The following is a 19,536-nucleotide window of genomic DNA, read 5'->3' as shown; positions in this document are numbered from 1 at the left end:
TAAGTCTTTAAGAAACCAGCATGACCAGCTGTAGGAACTGAGTGATGAGCATCAAAAACTTTGGCCTTCCAAATTGAATCAGGACTGAGGACTATTCTGGAGTTATATTTGAGGAGACCATTATCAATGTGAAATTTGAGTAAATGATTTGCTGTTGAAAGAGAATGTGAAGGAGATAATTGTGTAGGACTAGCAACAGCTAGAAGTTGTTGCTTTTTACTGATAATCCAAGGATCACCCTCATTGTACCTTCGTAAATCATCCATCCAACTGTGATAAGGATATGTAATTGCCAAATTTTCAATATTCTGCTTAGCAACATCATTTCCAGTGGCCACAGTGTCTATGGCAAAGACTTGGACTGTGTCAGTAGAAGAACTGTGACTGATAGGAAATCTAGACAAAGCATCAGCTGCTTTATTATCACTCCCTTGTCTATATTGTATCTCATAATCATAGCCCAAAAGCTTAGTGACCCATTTTTGCTGAAAAGGAGTGTGAGCCTTATGGTTGAGAAAGTATTTAAGACTATGGTGATCAGTCTTAATGATAAAGTGTCTTCCTTGCAAGTAATGATGCCACTTCTTAATGGCATGAACAATTGCCATCATTTCCCTCTCGTAAGTAGAAAGGGCCTAGTTTCTAGGACCAAGAGTCTTGCTGGTAAAAGCAATAGGCCTTCCCTCCTGTTGTAACACAGCTCCTATACCATAACCAGAAGCATCACTCTCAATGATAAAAGGTTTTGTAAAATCTGACAAGGCAAGAACCATGGGAGACAACATGAGTTCCTTGAGTTTGTGAAAGCAGTAGTAGCCTCTAGAGACCAAACAAAGCCATCCTTCTTGGTTAACTGAGTCAAAGGGAAACTTTCCCTACCATAGTGAGGAATAAATTTCCGATAATAGCCTGTGAGACCCAAAAAACCTCTCAAACTCTTCACAAAAGTAGGGACAGGCCACTCTGCAACGGCCTTTAATTTGGAAGGATCAGCTGCAACTCCTTGCCTAGAGACGATGTGGCCCAAATACTCAATAGTAGAAAGTCCAAAGGCACACTTGGACATCTTGACAAAAAGTTGATGATGCTTCAGAATTTCCAAAACAGTATGTAAATGCCTCAAATGATCTGACCATGAAGTACTGTAAACTAGAATATCATCAAAAAATACCAAGACAAACCTCCTTAAACAATTTCGGAAAATCTCATTCATCAAACCTTGAAATGTGGCTGGAGCATTTGTCAATCCAAAGGGCATAACAAGGAATTCATAATGTCCCTCATGAGTCCGAAAAGCTGTCTTTTCAATATCCTCTGGATGAACTCTAATATGATGATAGCCGCTCCTCAAGTCCAATTTGGAAAAATACTTAGCCCCATGCAATTCATCCAACAGATCATCAATAAGTGGAATTGGATATTTGTCCTTTATAGTTAACTCATTTAATTGTCTGTAATCCATGCACATTCTCCATGTGCTATCCTTCTTCTTGACCAACAAAACAGGAGAAGAAAAAGGACTATGACAGTTCCTTATAAAACCAGAATCCATCAGCTCTTTGACACATTTTTCAATTTCTGACTTTTGAAGTTGTCCATAAGCATATGGTCTAATGCTTGGTGGTTTACAACCATCAACCAATGGTATCCGATGATCATGGTCTCTCACAGGAGGTAGAGTTGTTGGTGTGCCAAAAACTGCAGAAAAAGAATCCAACAAGGCGTGCAATTCATGCTGTTGTGGTGAAGATAAATCATCTGCAGGTGCGGTCATATTTTCACATTCCACAGCACAGAGAATCAGTCCATAACATCCTGAATGCAACAACTTGTCCATCTGATGACAAGAAATAGGCTGTGGAGGCTGAGGCTTGGAACTGGACAAACAAATCTGCTCCTCCCCATACCAAAATTTCATAGTTAATTTCTCAAAGTCCCACAAGATTGGACCAAGAGTTCGCAACCATTGAACCCCTAACACAATGTCACAGCCTCCCAATGGCAAAGCAAACATATCGGAAGTATACACATAATTCCCTATGGTTAAAGGAATAGCAGCACAACAACCCTTACATTGAACTTGTCCACCATCAGCTATCATGACATCACAAATATGAGACTGATCTAACTTCCAACCCAACTTCTTAACCATGCCAATATGGATGAAATTATGAGAGCTTCCAGAGTCTAACAATACCACAACAGGACAATTCTTTATTACCGCAGTGAGTTTCATAGTCTTAATAGCAGTAGGGGCAGGAGTACCATACAAAGCACAAGCTGTGATACAACAAGCATTCACCTCAGCTACTTGTTCAAGTTGGTGTAATTCATGAACTATTTCCTCCTCCTCAGAACTATTATAACCCATATCCAACAACAAGATTTGCTTCCTTGCACACTTATGACCCCTCACAAATTTTTCATCAAAATAAAAACAAAGATTATTCTGCCTTTTATATTAGATTTCCTCAGGGGTTAATTTCTTGATAGGCATATCCTTCCTAGGAGCAATTTCAGTTTTAGCAGGAACTAAATCATTTTGTATTGGTAAAAGAGGCAATCTTGACTTAGAAATTCCAGAAGAATGTGCAAACCTCAACCTTTGGAGCTTAGCATCCACTTCATGAGCAAAATTCATGGCCTCATGAACTGTAGCAGGACGAAGCAACTTGACATCATGCTTGAGTTCTTCTCGTAATCCTCCAATGAAACAACTCAATCGAAAAGTTGGACTAAGATCACGAATTCGAGTTGCCAAGCGTCTGAATTCAGCGATATAATCCTTCAAAGGACCTGTTTGACGAAGCTTAAAGAGCGACTCTGCAAAATCCTCAAACCCATGAGAGCCAAATTCTTTGCAAAATGCCTTGGTAAAATCTTCCCATTTGGAGAAAGAAGAAGCACATTCCTCCCATTGATACCATTGCAAGGCCTCACGATCCAGATGGAAAGAAACCATTTTGACCTTTTTGTCGGACGGCACCGAAAAATAATCAAAATACTGCTCCGCCTTGTAAATCCATTCAATTGGATCATCCCCATCGTTGAATCTGGGAAAATCCATCTTAACAAAGGGCATACGATTCTCAGAAGGAAAACCCCTTTCCCTCTCTCGATGATCCCTCTCTCCTCGCCGCCGAAAGCCGTCACCATCGTCGTCATCAGATGGAGGCGGGAATGGCTGATCAGAACCCTCACGACGAGAGTCAATTGAATCGAGGCGTTTGTCGATGGATGCGAACTTATCCTCAAGATGACGCTGAATCGATTCCAAAATGAGTTGGTTCTTGGAATTAGAGGCTTCAAGCGCAGCATCACGAGCGTCCATTGTTAACGAATGAGTACGAACACGAGCACGGGTCATACACTAAAGGAACAGCTTAGAGGATCAATGGCCTGATACCAATGATAGGACTCTATCTTTCAACCTTAGAATATTAACCAAGAACAGAGAGAACCCAAAGAATGTTTTCTATATATTTCTCAACATGTCGTACAATGGCTCCTCCAATTGGTAATAAAGCCACCCTAGAGGATACAACAGTAATTGTAACAAATTCCCAACTAAAACTTGACACGTGGCTAACTGAATAACCAAAAATGTTTTACAGTTTTGCCTCCAACTCCTAATTCCTATCAAAATTTTGGCAATAAAGTTCATTTTGTTCGCTAGTTAAAACACTAGCTTCAAGATGATATCAGAATGCACAAATTGGATATTTTGATAAATTCAATTAGTCTTATATTCAGTTTTCTATATTAGAAAACAATAAAGAATCATGTCCAAAAAAAAAAAGGACTTGGTTATCTGGTGGAATCCTTGTGAGAATGAATTGGAATGTCCTTAACAAATTGGATGGTTTACACTTATTCTACAAGAGATTTTTCTGAACAAACCAGAAAAGTAATTCATGAGTTATGATGAGTTGTCTAAAGGTGTTATTACTGCTTGATCCAAATATGAATTAGTGTGCTGCAATTAATGTGATACTTGTGTCTTATATTTCTTCTTGCCTAAAGGCGTTGTTAATATATCATTGCAAATATTTAATGTTTTGGCTATGCAATTTAATGTATATGGCTGTGTCTTGGCCAAACCTGAAACTAATTGAGCCTATGCATTTTCAAGTTACAACATAAACTAATGTACTCAACCTACTGTGATTTGTAAGTAATTAAAAATCCAATTTGTTGCTCTTTTTGATAATCCAGCTCTAGGAATGACTTTCATGAATTTCTCAAGCATTGAGACATTGACTAGAAGCAACTACTAAAGCTAGAAACAAGACATTGAGATATTGTTGGGGCTCATGGACTATGATCTTGCTATTCGAGAAGATGAACCTACTACACTTACTGAAGCGAGCACAACAACGTAGAGGACCAAGCATGAGAAATGGGAAAAATCAAATAGGATGGCATTAAATGTCATGAGGAAGGCTTTGACCTCGGCTGTGAGAAGGGGGATTCCAGTTTGTGATAAGGCTAAGAATTTCCTCAAAGCAATTGAGATGAAATTTAAGGAGTCAGAAAAGGTTGAGACTGATTTGATGCCTGATCTACAAATACCACTTCAATTTCAAGATTCTACAAGTGTTTCAATACGTCCATAGATTGGTAATGTACGAAATGAGGCTGATTTGATGCCTAATCAGCAGCTATTTCCACATATTTTTTATTCTAGTGTAGACACCATGATGAATCAGCCAAAAACAAGAGTTGACACAACACCAAGAAAGGAAGAACAGGTTGATCATGTCATTCGACTTAATGAACCAGAACCTGTGAGAAGATCCCAAAGGTCACGCAAGCCTGCTATACCTGAAGACTATGTTGTCTATTTGCAAGAGTCAGATTCTGGAATTGAACTTGATGAAGATTCCCTTACTTATGCTCAGGCTATGGGAAGTGAACAAGCAGTTTTGTGGAATGAAGCTATGAAGGAAGAGTTAAAATCCATGGACAAAAACCATGTTTGGACACGTGTGCAACCAAGTTCAAATGCTAAACCCATTGGATGCAAATGGGTTTACAAAACCAAGAGAGATTCTAAGGGGCAATTTGAGAGGCTGAAAGCTAGACTACTATAGGCAAAAGGTTTCACACAAAGAGAACGTTTTGAGTACACAGAGACTTTTTCTCCAGTTTCCTCCAAGGATTCCTTTAGAATAATTATGGCCCTCACAGCACACTTCAACTTAGAGCTCTACCAGATGGATGTGAGGACTGCTTTCCTCAATGGTGATTTACATGAGGAAATTTTTATGCAGTAGCCTCCAAGATTTGTTGAAAGGGGGATGGAAAGCATGATTTGCAGATTAAATAAGTCAATCTATGGTTTAAAGCAAGCATCAAGGTAATGGTACCTCAAATTCGATAAAGTCATCACTGCTTTCGGCTTTGCAAAAAACAAGTTTGATGAGTGCATCTACTTAAAAGTGAGTGGTTCCAAATTCATTTTCCTTGTACTTTATGTAGATGATATTTTTCTTGCAAGCTCAGATTTTCAGTCGCTTAAAAGTACCAAGGAAATGCTTTCTAAATTTTTTGACGTGAAAGATATGGGAGAAGCTCGTTTTGTTTTAGGTATAGAAATTTTGAGAGACAGATCAAGATGTCTTTTGGGGCTGTCTCAGAAAACCTATATTGAAAAGGTACTTAAACGATTTAAAACAGAGAAATGCTCAAAAGTACAACTTCCTATAGGAAAGGGTGACAAGTTGAATAAAAGTCAATCTCCTACAAATGAATTAGTGAATGAGCAAATGAAACTCAGACCTTATGCTTCATTAGTTGGAAGCATAATGTATGCACAAGTATGCACAAGACTTGATTTAGCCTTTGTTGTGAGTGTGCTTGGAAGATTTCAAGCAAATCCTGGAGAACCTCACTGGGTGGCTGCCAAGAAGGTGTTGAGGTATTTGCAAGGGACTAAGTCACATATGCTGATTTATAGCAAAGTGGAGAAGCTTGAGATAGTAGCCTATACAGATTCGGATTTGGCTGGTTGCACGGATGACAAAAAATCTACAGCAGGTTATGTTTTTGTTCTTGCTGGTGGTGTTGTTTCATGGATAAGTGCCAAACAAACTGTTGTAGCTACATCAACTATGGAAGCAGAGTTCAAAGGCTGTTTTGAGGCCACTAAGAGCAGTTCCAGCAGGTCAGGCTGGGGGGGGTTTGGGCCAAAAACATGTTTCCAGCTGCAAAATGCAGCCCGGGCAGGAGGTGGGACCCAGCGAACTGGGCTGGCTTGAGGGCAAGTCCAGCCCCAGGTCCAAAACGAGGGCGAGCTGACATCATGATGACGACGTCAGTGCTACAGTGCATTGCTACAGTACTACTCTGCCATGTGTCGCGTTCTGGGCTGTCTGATCAGAATTTTTCCTCAAATCCAACGGCAGCCAATTTTTGTGCAGTAAAAAAATGAAAAAAAATCAAAATTTTTTTAAAAAAATAATGAATTTTTTTTTCTATAAATACCAACCAATACTCTTCACTTTTAACACCAAATCCTCGTACATTTTATTCTTCTTTCTACTATTATTCAAGTTTTGAAATGTATCTTAAATTTGAAATTTGAAATTTATCTGAAATTTGATTTTTGAAATTTATCTTAAATTTGAAACCGAAAATCTTATCCGATATGAATAGTATTGACATGTAGGAACCCAAAAATCTTACCCGAAAATATTATCCAAAATAATTGTTTAAGTAAAAAAAGTTGTGAAAAAAACAAAAAAATGAATAGTAGTTGCCATGGCAAGGGTTTGACTGCTGGAAACACACATAGCTTAATATGGCAAGGGCAGCCACTATTCATGTGAATAGTGTCAGCCCTAGCCCCCCCCTTGCCATGGCAAGGGTTTGACTGCTGGAAACACACATAGCTTAATATGGCAAGGGCAGCCACTATTCACGTGAATAGTGTCAGCTCTAGCCCCCCCTTGCCATGGCGGGGGGGAGGGGGGGCTAGGGCAGCCACTATTCACGTGAATAGTGGCTGCCCTTGGAAAAAACAATGTTGGTTTCCATCAGTTGCCCTAGTTTAGGGCAAACACTATTTAGTTTTTTGTTTTTTTCACATATTTGTTTACCTAAACAATTAATTTGGACAATATTTTTTTAAAAGATTTTTGGTGTGGGAAGTGAAAAATATGACTAAGGGCCAGTTTGGCATTGCTGTGCTGTGAAAATAATCGCTGTCAGATTTGCTGTCAGAGAAATCAACTGTGAGAGAAAGCAGTTTGGCGTTTGGTAAACTTTTTATTAAAAGTGTTGTTGGTATTGATTCCCGCATAATTAGGAAAAAAAAAATTGCAGCATAATCATTAAACCCAGCACCTCTTCGAAACTGATTCCTGCATAATCAGAAAATGAAAGCACCTCATTAGCTGCTTTCCCTTATAGCTTTCTCTCACATCAATTTTTAACAATAAGTGATTTTGTCATAGTTTACCAAACGGGCTGGGCTTCACAAATTTTAAAAAAAATCACTTATCACCACAAATAAGCAATGCCAAACGGGCACTAAGTATTTATTTGTAAAACATCTGAATTTTTTTGTATTTTTTTCGATTTTTTTAAAGATTTTTTTGTTGCTGACGTCAGCCCCCCTCGTTTTGGATCTAGGGCTGAACCTGCCCTCGGGCCAGCCTTAGCTGATGGAGCCCGTTTTTTGCCCAAAACCCCTCCTAACCCGAGTACAAAACTAGTTGCTGGAAATGCTTTAAACAGGCTGTTTGGATTAAGAATTTCATTACAAATTTCAAGATTGTGGACTCTATTGCAAGGCCATTGAAGATATATTGTGACAACAAAGCTACTGTTTTCTTCTCTAGAAACAACAAGAGAACTCCATCTTCTCGATTGATGGAGATCAAATATTTGCTAGTCAGAGACAAGGTCAAGGAATAGGTGATCGATGTAATACACATTGGTACTGAATCCATGGTGGTTGATCCTCTTACGAAGCCATTACCAGTGAGAGTGTTCAAAATACATGTGGCAAAAATGGGAGTTCATGAAAATTTTGATTCTCTTTATCTGTGGGAGTAAGTCAAAACTTTATGCACTTTGTCATGTTTTTTTTGGACTTATGAATAAAGTACTGCATTGTATTTTTGTTTTGACAATGATTTTGATACAGTATTTGATTTCTATTAAGAATCTGTTTGTGCCTAATAAATGTCGGCCGATGAAGCTGACCGAAGGAGCTTCCCCTCGGCCCTAGTGCCTACCCACGGCCGAACGTTGCAAGTCGTTGTTCGCTTTCTTTCGTTAAAAGCAAAGGTGAGCTTGTAAGGCAAAGTCGTCACGGCCTCGACGATACTGGCCGAGGACGAAGGGAGCGACTCCTCAGAAACACGGCCAAGATAGGAAAGCCAAGTGGCGTCGCCACGTGGCGACAAGGTCCCACGCATCATTTAATGAAGTAACGCCTCTGATTACAGCAGAAGACCCACGTCATGAAAGAACATTTAATGTGCAAAAGAAGAGAGGAAGTGATTGAAGTCAGGATATGGCGAGTACAATTTGGGATTAGGTGCGAAAATCTCACAACTTGTGAGATTAAGTCACCAACCATCAAATTAGGGCATTAAATGCTCCTCCAAGGTCCGAGACGCAGAGCCCACCGTCAGGGCGGCGGTCGGGATTTATGGAGGTCACACCACCATGCTTCACATTCCCAAATGTCGACTCGACTACCCACTAGCTCTGATCAACCTCGCCATGCAGATTTTCAGCCCCATTGTCTTCTCAGGACCTTCCCTATAAATACCGGGCTCCAACTACATTTAAAGGGTTCAAAACACCACCACAAGCCTCCCACTGAGCATATTATATTTTCCTGTCATTTACCTTCTGTCATTTATCTTCTTGTACTGCACTTTCAATACATTTACTTGTTTTCCTAGGAGTAGTGACATTTTGTAGGAAAATCCATTCATCAATATATCATACGACCCTTGATTCTCAAGGCGCCGGAGCACCATCTTTGTTACTCTCTCGTTCATTCCACATATCATACGACCGTCGCTACCCATCAATGCGCCGGAGCACCACCTAAAAACCCACCATCGACACCACCATTAACGGCCTTGTAGCTTAGGCCATGAACCGAACGGCCGAGATCAGTTCCTCTCTCGGCCACAATCGCTCTGATTAGAAGTCAGACTCAAACAGGCGCACAACTCATTTATTCACCTAATCGCATCATCCTCAAACGCACGGTAAACCGTGCTGGCACGCCCGCACACAAGCTCACCGCACCAAAGAAGGACGACCTTTGTTGACGCAGATCCCCTCGGCCCGGAGCACCAGGCCGTGAGATTTGCGAAGCCAACATAATCTTTATAGAAGACAACTTTTGTTTATACTGCCTTATTGGTTTTAATCTCTCTGGCTAAGATGATTGAAACACTATTGTTGTTATGAGAATATTGACTTCCTTAGGCATTTAGAAATTCTCAGAACTTATTGATAGGACTAATATGTGGGAGTTGAAAACCTTATGGTTCACACTCATTATGTCATAATATCTGCAACATTGTGATGTTAAGTCTTGTGTATGCAATTTCTGGAAACCAAGACTAAATTAACTTGTCTTGTGTGTCCTTAGGTTATGCACTATGATTTGACATAGACATTTGCTTGAGAAGGAAGCTTATGTTAGATATATGCCTTAGAAGCCAATATAAAATTGATAATTCTAAGGAAATAATATATAATAGTAAAGGGGCAAGAACATTGCTTTAGATACATAACATACACAAAGTAACAAGTCCATGGATTAAGATATAAATGGAAAGTGGTCCAAAGAAGTTAGATGCATGAGACCTTTCCATACATATAAATATTGTATCCTAAAATGGTCATGGTCATAGGATCACCAATTGGACAATGTTGACCCGCAAAGACTGGTACACATTATGTCTACTCAATTGGGAGGATGACTAGTCTCAAGTTGTGTAGAGACACTGAGACATATGTGTAGGTGCTCTATAGAAGATGGAGTCCACTGAACGCGATCAACTCTAGAATTCTTGTATGGAAGTCTTACTCACAAGTGTCAAACAAAGAATTCTAAGTTGTGATAATGCAAATTAATCCTTATACCTGAGACATCACAGTTGTCTTGTGTATATGTTGTTTCTCTTTGAGAGCACTATATGGTCGTATCAAAATTCTGTGACTTAAAGGTGTTCCTCAGGATTCCCAGCATGTACGCAGAGACAGGTGAATGTACAACAATGAATCTCTGCTCTTAGTAAGAAGAGAGAATACTCTAAAGATATGATTCGTGAATCTTTGGCCAAAGTATAGGATGGAAATTGAAACAAGAACATTTGCAATTTCATCAAATTGAATCATACAATCAAGAGATGTCATATTAGGGATTTTGATACAAGTTTACTATATCCCCAAAATATGACATAGAGTATTGAATTAGAGAAGGATCGAATTGCATTTTAATCACAAACTGACTAGGTTTTCTAAATGAATTCTTTTTAGTTTGGGTAGCACATGACATACTGCTAGGTGTCACTCATGGCTTGTGGAAGCCCTGTAATGACTAATTATAATTAGCATTCACCAATAAAGAGAATTGTATGGAGGGATACAATTCACATTTGTTTAAGAGTGAATCATTCATACCCACTACCTCGCTAATTAGAACCTATAAGATTGCACACCAAAAAGGAATCGATTGGGAAATTATGAAGAGAATTAATGATTTTGTGACTTGGTCAAAGTCAATGTGAAAGTCAAAGGTCAAAGTCAAAAGTCAAATGGTTGACCCGACACTTGACATGGTCATCTAAGGATGACCGGGACCAACACTCGTTAGACAAGTGAGTGATTAAATTAGTTAAGTCATTAGAGTAATTAAATTGATTAGATTAATTTAATTATTCAATTAAAGTTATGAAACTTTAATTAAAGGTCCCATATGAGTTGGAAATTCAAAAGGGATTTGACTATATGGACTTAGGCACATATGTGACACATTATAGGATTAATGTGTTGGACCAAGATAGCAAAAGATGACACAGAAAAAGGGGATATGGCTACACTAGGGTTTGGGGGCATTTTTGTCACTCTTGTGACATTTTTGAACCTATAAGTGTGTAGCTATGGAATCCTATCATCCTAGGGTTTTTCAAGTTGGTGAAATTGGAAGACAGAAAACGTCAAACTCTCTCTCCCTAACCCCTTGAATCTATCACATCAAGTGAAGGTGCTAGCACCACTCTTCACTTGTTGTCTACTCATTCTCTCATGCCATTCAATCCTTGGTGAAGAGCTTTGGGGAGGTGCATATTTTTGTACCTATTTGGAGAGCTACAAGGTGGAGAATCAACATCAAAGAGAGAGCCAACAACAAAGGGACCACTCCCTCTACTTGAACACCATTCTTGGTTTCAAGATTCGCTCCAAGGGTATGAACATCTTATCTTTCTCTCAAATAGGATTTAGAGAGTATTTAGTGCACACTTTCATAGACTTATAAAGATTGGGACCAAATGAGACTTGCATGAATCCCTAGTTTATTTAATGCTTCCACTCTTACTTTGATTTCATATTAGGTATGGCATGCTAGGTGATTCATACTCTCAAAGTTTGGTTGTAGAGTTTTTAAGAAATCTCTACACAACACCATTCCCACAATATTCCCTTCAGCTTATTACTTTAGGATTAAGTGATCACTTTTACTACTGGATTGATAAGCTATGATATGTATTGTAATTATACTCAGTGGGAGAATGTTGGAAGAAAATTGAGTATTAATTATAATACATATATTTCACATAGCTTGGACCGTATGTGGAGTCCAATATGTATAAAGCTATATGTGCTTTCTTATATTGTAAGAAATCCATGAATTATGGCATAAGATTAGCAATCCCAAAAATATAATAGGAAAGTTAGGGTGTTGTTATCAATATAAAAGGGCTAGTCCTATTCTTACAATTACACACTAAGATATTATCAGCCCTATTGAGATATTAGCATTTGGTATTTCAAAGAATAGAAGACGGCTCCTACAGACCTTCATGTCTTTTTCTTCTAATCCAGGTTAGTGTTCTTGATTTGTTATTAAGTTTATTGGCTTACTCTAATGTGATTCATGGTGGTGTTGTTCTATTGGTTTCATTTCATGAAATATTTAACATATAACACCTTCTTGTTATTAAATTACCATTATTTCTTGTGTTTTTCCTTTTTCAATTTGTCAAGATCATTAATTTGCTTAGGGAATTTAAAAGCAGGAAAACATCTCTGTGAAAATGCTTTGAAATAATTGGAAACATATTTTTAGATTAATCTTTTTGGTTCCCATTCACACACCACCACAGGAACAGAATCTCATATTAATCTTTTTGGTTCCCAAATGTTCTCTCTCTCTCTCTCTCTCTCTCTCTCTCTCTCTCTCTCTCTCTCTTTGTGGACAGATTGTTATGCATATATTTAGTATAAGGTTTCCTGCCCTTTTTTCTTCCCAAAAATGATGTAGTGATTTGTACGTTCTTCTTTCTCAAGGCCATGGTTGCGGCTATCAGCTATTTCATACCAGAAGTATTGGATCTTGAGCAAGCAGTGAAAGGGCTATCTAGTAATCTAATACTATTAGTTGGATATTATGTATGTTTTCTCTTCAAAATTCCAGATTTAGTTGGGTTGGCATAGACTATCATGGCCTAATATATTTTCAGAGTGTTTTAATTACTGGCTATTAGGGTGTGGTTTGAAACTTTGACTGATGGGGTGGGGGAGCTTGGACTTGGAGTTTTCTTGTTTTTGTGAAATGGGTTTCGGAGGATTAGGGTTTTTAGGGGAGTGTGTGAGTTTGCTGTTTTGGTGGAAGATATATGCAGAAGGGTTATGATGATGATGGGGGTGGGTTTTTGTGTTTTGTTAATTCTTTTGTTTGTTGGAAGAAGAATGGGATATTGTGAACAAATCTTCTAGGGTTTAGTGTTGGACCAACAAGTCTGAATTTTGGGTTCGCACTATGCATTTTGAATGTGCCAGCAAAGACTGCATGTTAGCTATTTTTTGGGGTGATTAATTGGAGATTATGAACATCAGTTTCAAGTATTGGTCCTTATTACTATCAGTTTAAAATATTTTTTCAAGTCTTATGAGTGAGTTGGGTTCAAAAGCAATTTTCTAAAGTCATATTTTTATTTTTTAATTATGAAAAGTTTTTGTGTCAGTTGCTTGATCTGCTGTTTTATGTTTTGAAAATCTTCTTGTTACAATTTTGATTTGAATATTTTGTTGTTCTGACCTAGGATGATTGCATCCGCTTGTTTGAGGTGTAGTGGAACTGAGACCCTGTTTTCAGGGAGAACCCCTCGGTGAAGCTACATTTCATATGACATCAATGGATTTAACTAAGGTTTTTAATCTGAATTATTGCATCAGAATTCAGTGTTTGTGTGTTTGGTTTGTATGATAAGATTAGGTGCTAAAGATGTTACAATCCAACGTGTTTGAGGTGTAGAGGAAGCGAGATATGAGGTTCATATTTGTCTTACCGGGTTGGGAGGGTTCTGCATTAGACTCTAGAGTACTTCGAGATGCGATATATAGGCCACTTGGGTTAAAGGTTCCGACTAGTAAGATTAATGTAGATACCATATAGTGTGGGTGTAAATCATCCTAAATTTGAATTTATTTTTTAATTAGCTCCTATTTATTGTTTAGATTATTATTACCTTGTGAATGCTGGTTACACAAATTGTGAGGGATTTTTTGCACCATACAGAGGAACGAGATATCACTTATCGGAATGGAGAGATGGGTGTGCACTTTTGAACTATCGAGAATACTTTAACATGAAACATGCATCAGTAAGAAACGTGGTGGAACGTTGTTTTGGACTTCTTAAGATGCGTTGGGCAATGTTAAGGAGTCCATCGTTCTATCCAATACAAACACAATGCCGAATAATAACGGGTTGTTGTCTTTTACACAACTTAATTAGGAGAGAGATGTCGATCATGGCACTATTGATACCATTGCCGCATTCGACCAATGGTCTGCATGGAGGGATAATTTGGCTACTGAGATGTTTAATGAGTGGATGGCAAATAGAGCAACATAACATAAGTATTTGTTGATCATTTGAACGTACTTAAAAGAATTTTTGTGTTATTATTAATTTTGTGAATTTTTGGACTATTTTTATGGTATCTTCATGTGATTTCTTATTTTTAATTTTGTGTACATGTTTTTTTTTTAATTAAATGTAATTATTTTTATCTATATATATATAAAGCAAACGGCAGAGAATGGTTCAACATTCAAAAAACTAGAAAATATCCTTGGTTAATTCAAACATTGAGAATTAAAATTATTAATTAAATAAGGATAATATGGTAAATTCACACGTTTTCATATTTAAAAAAATTAAAATTAAAAGAAAAATAAGATAATAGATCATATTTTTATGGAACACAACTATCCATTATCTTTTTCAAGTGTAAAATAAATTTAAATTTTTTTATAAAAAAAAAAAAAAAACCTCTCACAAGGCAGAAGTGCATGCAGAGAGGCTAGTATTAAATAATTTAATAAACATTAAAATAATTTTTAAAATAATTGTTTTTTTAAAGTCCAATGCAGTCCAGCCTATATTTGTACCAAAGAACGAACTGAACTTTAGTCCAGTTTAGTTTAGCCCAACTTAATGTACCAAAGAACTTATTAAAGTCCAACCCAATCCAACACTCTAAGCCCAATCCTAACAGTCCAGTTCAACCCACAAAACAGAGCTATAAATCCAATCAACCAAATTGTTTTTTTTTTTTTTGTTAACTTGTAACCAAAAACAATAATAACTACAAATTTTTTGGGTATAAAATAATTATTTTGATTACCCAAAATTTTTTTAAAAACTAAAAGAACTAAAGACAAACTCATAGAACACCACTACAACTGTTCACAGTCCCATGGTGTTGTGGTTTTCCTGTTTTTTTTTATTAATGTAATACTGAAAATTTTAAAACAATATTTTTATAATGAACGAATTTGTAATTTTTTTTTTTATAAAAGAAACACTGTTGTTTTTTTTTTTGGGATAAAAGAAACATTGGTCGTAGACTTGTAAATGGGTCAGATTCAGATCGGACATACCTCGATCTATATCCAAATTCATTTATAATCATATTATCGGATTCAGATCATATTTGTACTAACGGATTGCACCTATCAATCCATATTCGTTACGCATCGAATTTAGATCGGATCAGATTATTATCTGATTTATTTTGTGATGTACAAAAAATCAAAATTTCATTAGTAGCCTCGTTCTTTAATTGTATTTATCTACTTTTTTTTTTAATATCAATTTTTAATATTTTATCATAAAAATTAGATTTAACTGTATTATTAGTGCATATAAAACTAAAATTACTCATTTACACATATAAAATATTAATATAAAGCCTAGAAAAACTAAATTATACTTCATACTAAGTCATATCGGATTATTATCAGATATGATCAATTATAATCCATATCCGTATCCATTTATAATCGGATTATCGGATTGTAATCAGATTATCAGATTGAGAAGTCCAATCCATCTCCTATTAATTACATCAAATTCCAATTGGATTCGATTCAAAATCCTATCCATTGACATGTCTACTTGGTTGAGTTTACTTATAAAATAATTGAGTTCAAATAAAAACTTACCTAAAAATTTTTAATCACCAAATGGACTAGAGTTAAAAATTGATTAAGATCGATCTATTGTACAATCATAGAAAAACATCTTTTGTACATAAAATGCAATTGCAGTCCAATAAGCACTTCATTTATGCAATTACTATCTCCATGTTTGGTAATTGTAGAAGTAAGGGTGGACCTTACATAAGTAAATGTGGTCCTCATTCTTGTAAACACAAGGGTTTACAATATTAAGGACCTTTCTTACCATTTTTTAGACCTCAACATTCCATGAACTTGTAAGTGTATCCATAATCTTGTGATACTATGATTTACAATAGAAAGGATCCCCATAACAAGGCTGAGGAAAGAGTTAGCCATGGAGTAAAGGTGGTCGTTATTCTTGTAAACACAAGGGTTTACAATATTAAGAAATCGTATCACAATGCTTTGAACATCAACATTCCATAAACTTGTAAAGTGTATACATAATGTTTTAATACTGTTTGAATCCTACGTATGGATGAAAAGTTGTATTTCTGGAGGTGAAATTTGGGGTTTGAGTCTTTTACCTTTGGAGATGGTCTAAAAGTCTTCACTCTAGTGATGGGTTCTGGAGCAGCTCTTATTCTGGAATGGTGTCCAATACCCATATCCAATCCATGATATATTTTAAGTCCACCAAACAATAGTTAGGATCCATGTTCATTTTAATTGAATCTATCTAATCCAATCCAGCCCATCAAACAGGGCCTATAAACATTCTAAAGAACAATTGCCTAGAAGGCCAGAGCTCCATTGGGGAAGTGATTAATTATTCCCATTGAGCTTGGCAAGAGCAAATGCCAATAGATTCCCATTGACCAAATGGAAGACAAACGAGGGTCCCAACTCAAAGAGAAAAGCCCCCAAAAGGTTCAAATTGTGATAATGACAAAGGAAGGTGTTTCTACCATCACCCTCAGGGTCATGAATTAGAGATCTAGGAAGTAACAGAGGATAGAAATTTCCTCCTATTCCAGGAACAAGCCTGGGAAGGTTTAGCAACCCAGAAGACAAAAACAGAACGTGCTTATAATTAAGTAGAAACAGAACATCCACACAAGAACATCAACCAACCAGGTACATGATAAACAAAATGCAGATCCGTAATTAAGTGCAAACAGATCAACCACACATCATTGGCAAAAAGCCTTCTTTCACACGAAACATACCATAATTTAACTGGACTCCTTAGTTATCTATCACACAAGGTAATCAGCGTGAGTAAACCTGTCGTCCATGATCTTACACACAACCTCTTTAGACTCCTTTAGCTTTTTGATGCTCTTGATGAGCTTCTGGCGCTTCACTGCAATTGATGGAGGTTCCTCCAGCATCCTCTCAATCCCACCACCATGGTTAGGTTCCAGTAGTTCATTCATAATCTCAATCTCCATGTCCTTGTTCACAAGGTTTGAAACACTCAGCTGCAAATGCAAAGCCATGATATCAATCAACCTTTTCAGCACAACATTCCAATACGCAGTCATCCGCATTTTCAAGTCGAAAGCTTGAGACAATAAGACTTGTGGGTACTTCCTTAGACCTCCAACTTCAACCATCCCAATTCCCTCTACATTTATGTTTATCTTAGCGTCGCGTCCAAGTATCTGATAATCCTGCAAGACCTTTTTGATGAATGTTTCTTGTTCAGTCATGAGCCTATGCCATTCGGATATATATTCTGGATTACATGTATAATCAGTTAGTTTCTCCATTTCCACTATCTCCATCATCCAATTAATCGACCTTTCTTTCTTCTTTTCAATAAGATTATGGCCTGCTCTTCTGGCACACAATTGAACATGGTAATAGTTTTCTGTATTTCTCATTAACACAGACAAAACCACATCCTCAATATAACTCCAAACCTTCTCAACAAACCCAATAGGTATGCTCGAAATCCCCTTAACTTTACCCTGCAAGACTAAAAGAAAAGCATTGCGCGGAACAAAATTGGGAAGGGTTATACCTTTTGCCTCCTCCAAAATCGCAATCTCCTCCTTTAAGAAATTACTTTTGGGGTCACTCTCATTGCACTCGTGAAGCTGATCTGAGCACTTATTGAGCATCTCAACAAGCCTAGCCGTGCAATGCATGTGTTTGTCATCCGGGAACTCATCAAATTCTCCCCTCACAAGAATTTTCTTAAGTGATTCTTTGGATGTTCCAATGATCTGCATAACAGCAGTCATGGCCTCAGCAACAGATGACAGCTTTTTCGGCATTTTGTTGAGCTCTGAAAGGTAAGAATTCAGCTTGTCATTGATCTTCTTTACAATATCAGGCAAGTTTCTAGCTATGCTAGCAGCTTGAATTTGGACCAACTTGTCAGCCAAAACCTGAATTCCAACCATAGACTTATCAATCTTCGAAAGAAAAGGATCAGTTTCAAATAATCGATCTGCAATAGTCCTCGCCTCCTCATACGTTTCATCTCGAATCCGGTTCCTTAAGCAGACATAGCCAAGACCAATATGCACATCATCAGCTGTAACCTTCTCCAGCAGTCCCTCTGGTGCCATATCAACCTTTGTAACCACAGCCAGAGTCCTCTCACCAATTTTATCCACACTCCGCGACAAACTAATTGACTCACATGTGCTAAAATCAGCAGAAGCAGATAACACATTCAAAATGATGCTTTCTTCGGGCTTTATATACTTCCTGATCATATCTTTGATTTGATCATAGATATTCTCAGGCTGGCCACGAACTGGAACCCTAGTGATTCCAGGGAGGTCAACCATGGTCAAATCAGGCACACCATTCTTCTTTACCAACAAGGTCAATGGGGTGTCTGAAATTCCCTTACTATCCCCAGCAATCAGATTGGTGGCATTCACAATGTCATCAGAAATATTGTCCTCATCAGTGTGCTCAACTCTGCCATTGTACTCCAGTGAAAGCTCTGGTTCAGGATCAGAGTGGTGCTGAAGCCTCATTATGAGAGGAACCCTTGTGCAGATTCCCCATCCACGCGGAAGGTTGATGCCGGCGAGGGACTCAAGAACACTGGATTTGCCAGATGACTGGTCTCCCACAACAACAATGGTGGGCAGCTGTATGCCTTCCTCCATAACCATGAGGTTGCGGAGCTTGTCAATGGCATCAAGCATGGGGCGGATTCTCTCATTGTAGGAGGAGACAATTGGTGCGTTTTGGACAAGTACCAGTGCGTTTGATGAGGTTGGTGAAAAGCCTTCTTGATCATCTTGTAAAATGGATGAGCTTGACGATCTGCTTCCTGAATCAGTTTGAGTTCTCTTTCCTCCCATTTTCTGAGAGTCAGATATAATTGAAAGACAAAAAAAGACAAAGAAGGAGGAGTCTTCTGCTCTCCAACGAAGGTAGCTAGTTTGTTGTAGGTAAAGGCAAACCTCACCTCTGCCTAACAGAGAAAGACTGGTAAATCATAGAAAAACAGAGGGGGGAAAAAGGAGCAAGACACAAGGACATGAACATGACATCATGATAAATACGTTTCAAGAAACATAAAATTCAGTCTCTTTTTTTTTGTTTAAAGAACCAAACAAAAAAGCGTTCTTTAGTAAAAGGTAAAGTGTTGTACGGCGCACTGAGTTGATTTTTTTTTGTTTAAAGAACCAAAAGTAGACAGTACAATAATTTTTCCACTAAACGAAATATATAGTCTTCATTTGTCAAATGAGTTTTAAATAAAAAAATTTTGTTGTCAAATGAATTTCTCCACATGAATTATTGGTGTAATTATACATGTTATGCACGTACGAAGGTGTTGATGGTATCAATTTTTTTAAAAAAAAAAAAAAAACCAACGGTGATAGG

At 37.5% G+C, this 19,536-nt stretch overlaps 1 protein-coding gene, 1 non-coding gene and 1 pseudogene across 2 annotated transcripts; 1 reads left to right on the top strand and 2 right to left on the bottom strand.

The window, feature by feature from the left end:
* Window positions 1-703: 703 nt before the first annotated feature.
* Window positions 704-2,371, bottom strand: LOC110764141 (transposon Ty3-G Gag-Pol polyprotein). The gene has a single exon (XM_088248494.1). It carries the CDS (start codon window positions 2,369-2,371, stop codon window positions 704-706), a length of 1,668 nt encoding a protein of 555 aa, XP_088104620.1.
* Window positions 2,372-13,298: 10,927 nt separating this feature from the next.
* LOC148296349 (small nucleolar RNA Z278) lies at window positions 13,299-13,413 on the top strand. Its single transcript, XR_015834236.1, has one exon. It is a non-coding gene; the product is annotated as a small nucleolar RNA Z278 (small nucleolar RNA).
* A 3,332-nt stretch (window positions 13,414-16,745) lies between these two features.
* Window positions 16,746-19,199, bottom strand: LOC110764147 (dynamin-related protein 4C pseudogene; annotated as a pseudogene).
* Window positions 19,200-19,536: the final 337 nt, after the last annotated feature.

Source organism: Prunus avium, chromosome 2, assembly GCF_965620075.1.
Source record: "Prunus avium chromosome 2, drPruAviu1.hap1.1, whole genome shotgun sequence".
Classification (NCBI taxonomy): Eukaryota; Viridiplantae; Streptophyta; class Magnoliopsida; order Rosales; family Rosaceae; genus Prunus; species Prunus avium.
This window is presented reverse-complemented; position numbering and strand designations above follow the sequence as displayed.

What these genes read in the sequence shown, in the direction of transcription:
- LOC110764141 (XM_088248494.1), bottom strand. Translation starts at nt 2,371, where the DNA reads ATGGGTTATAATAGTTCTGAGGAGGAGGAAATAGTTCATGAATTACAC.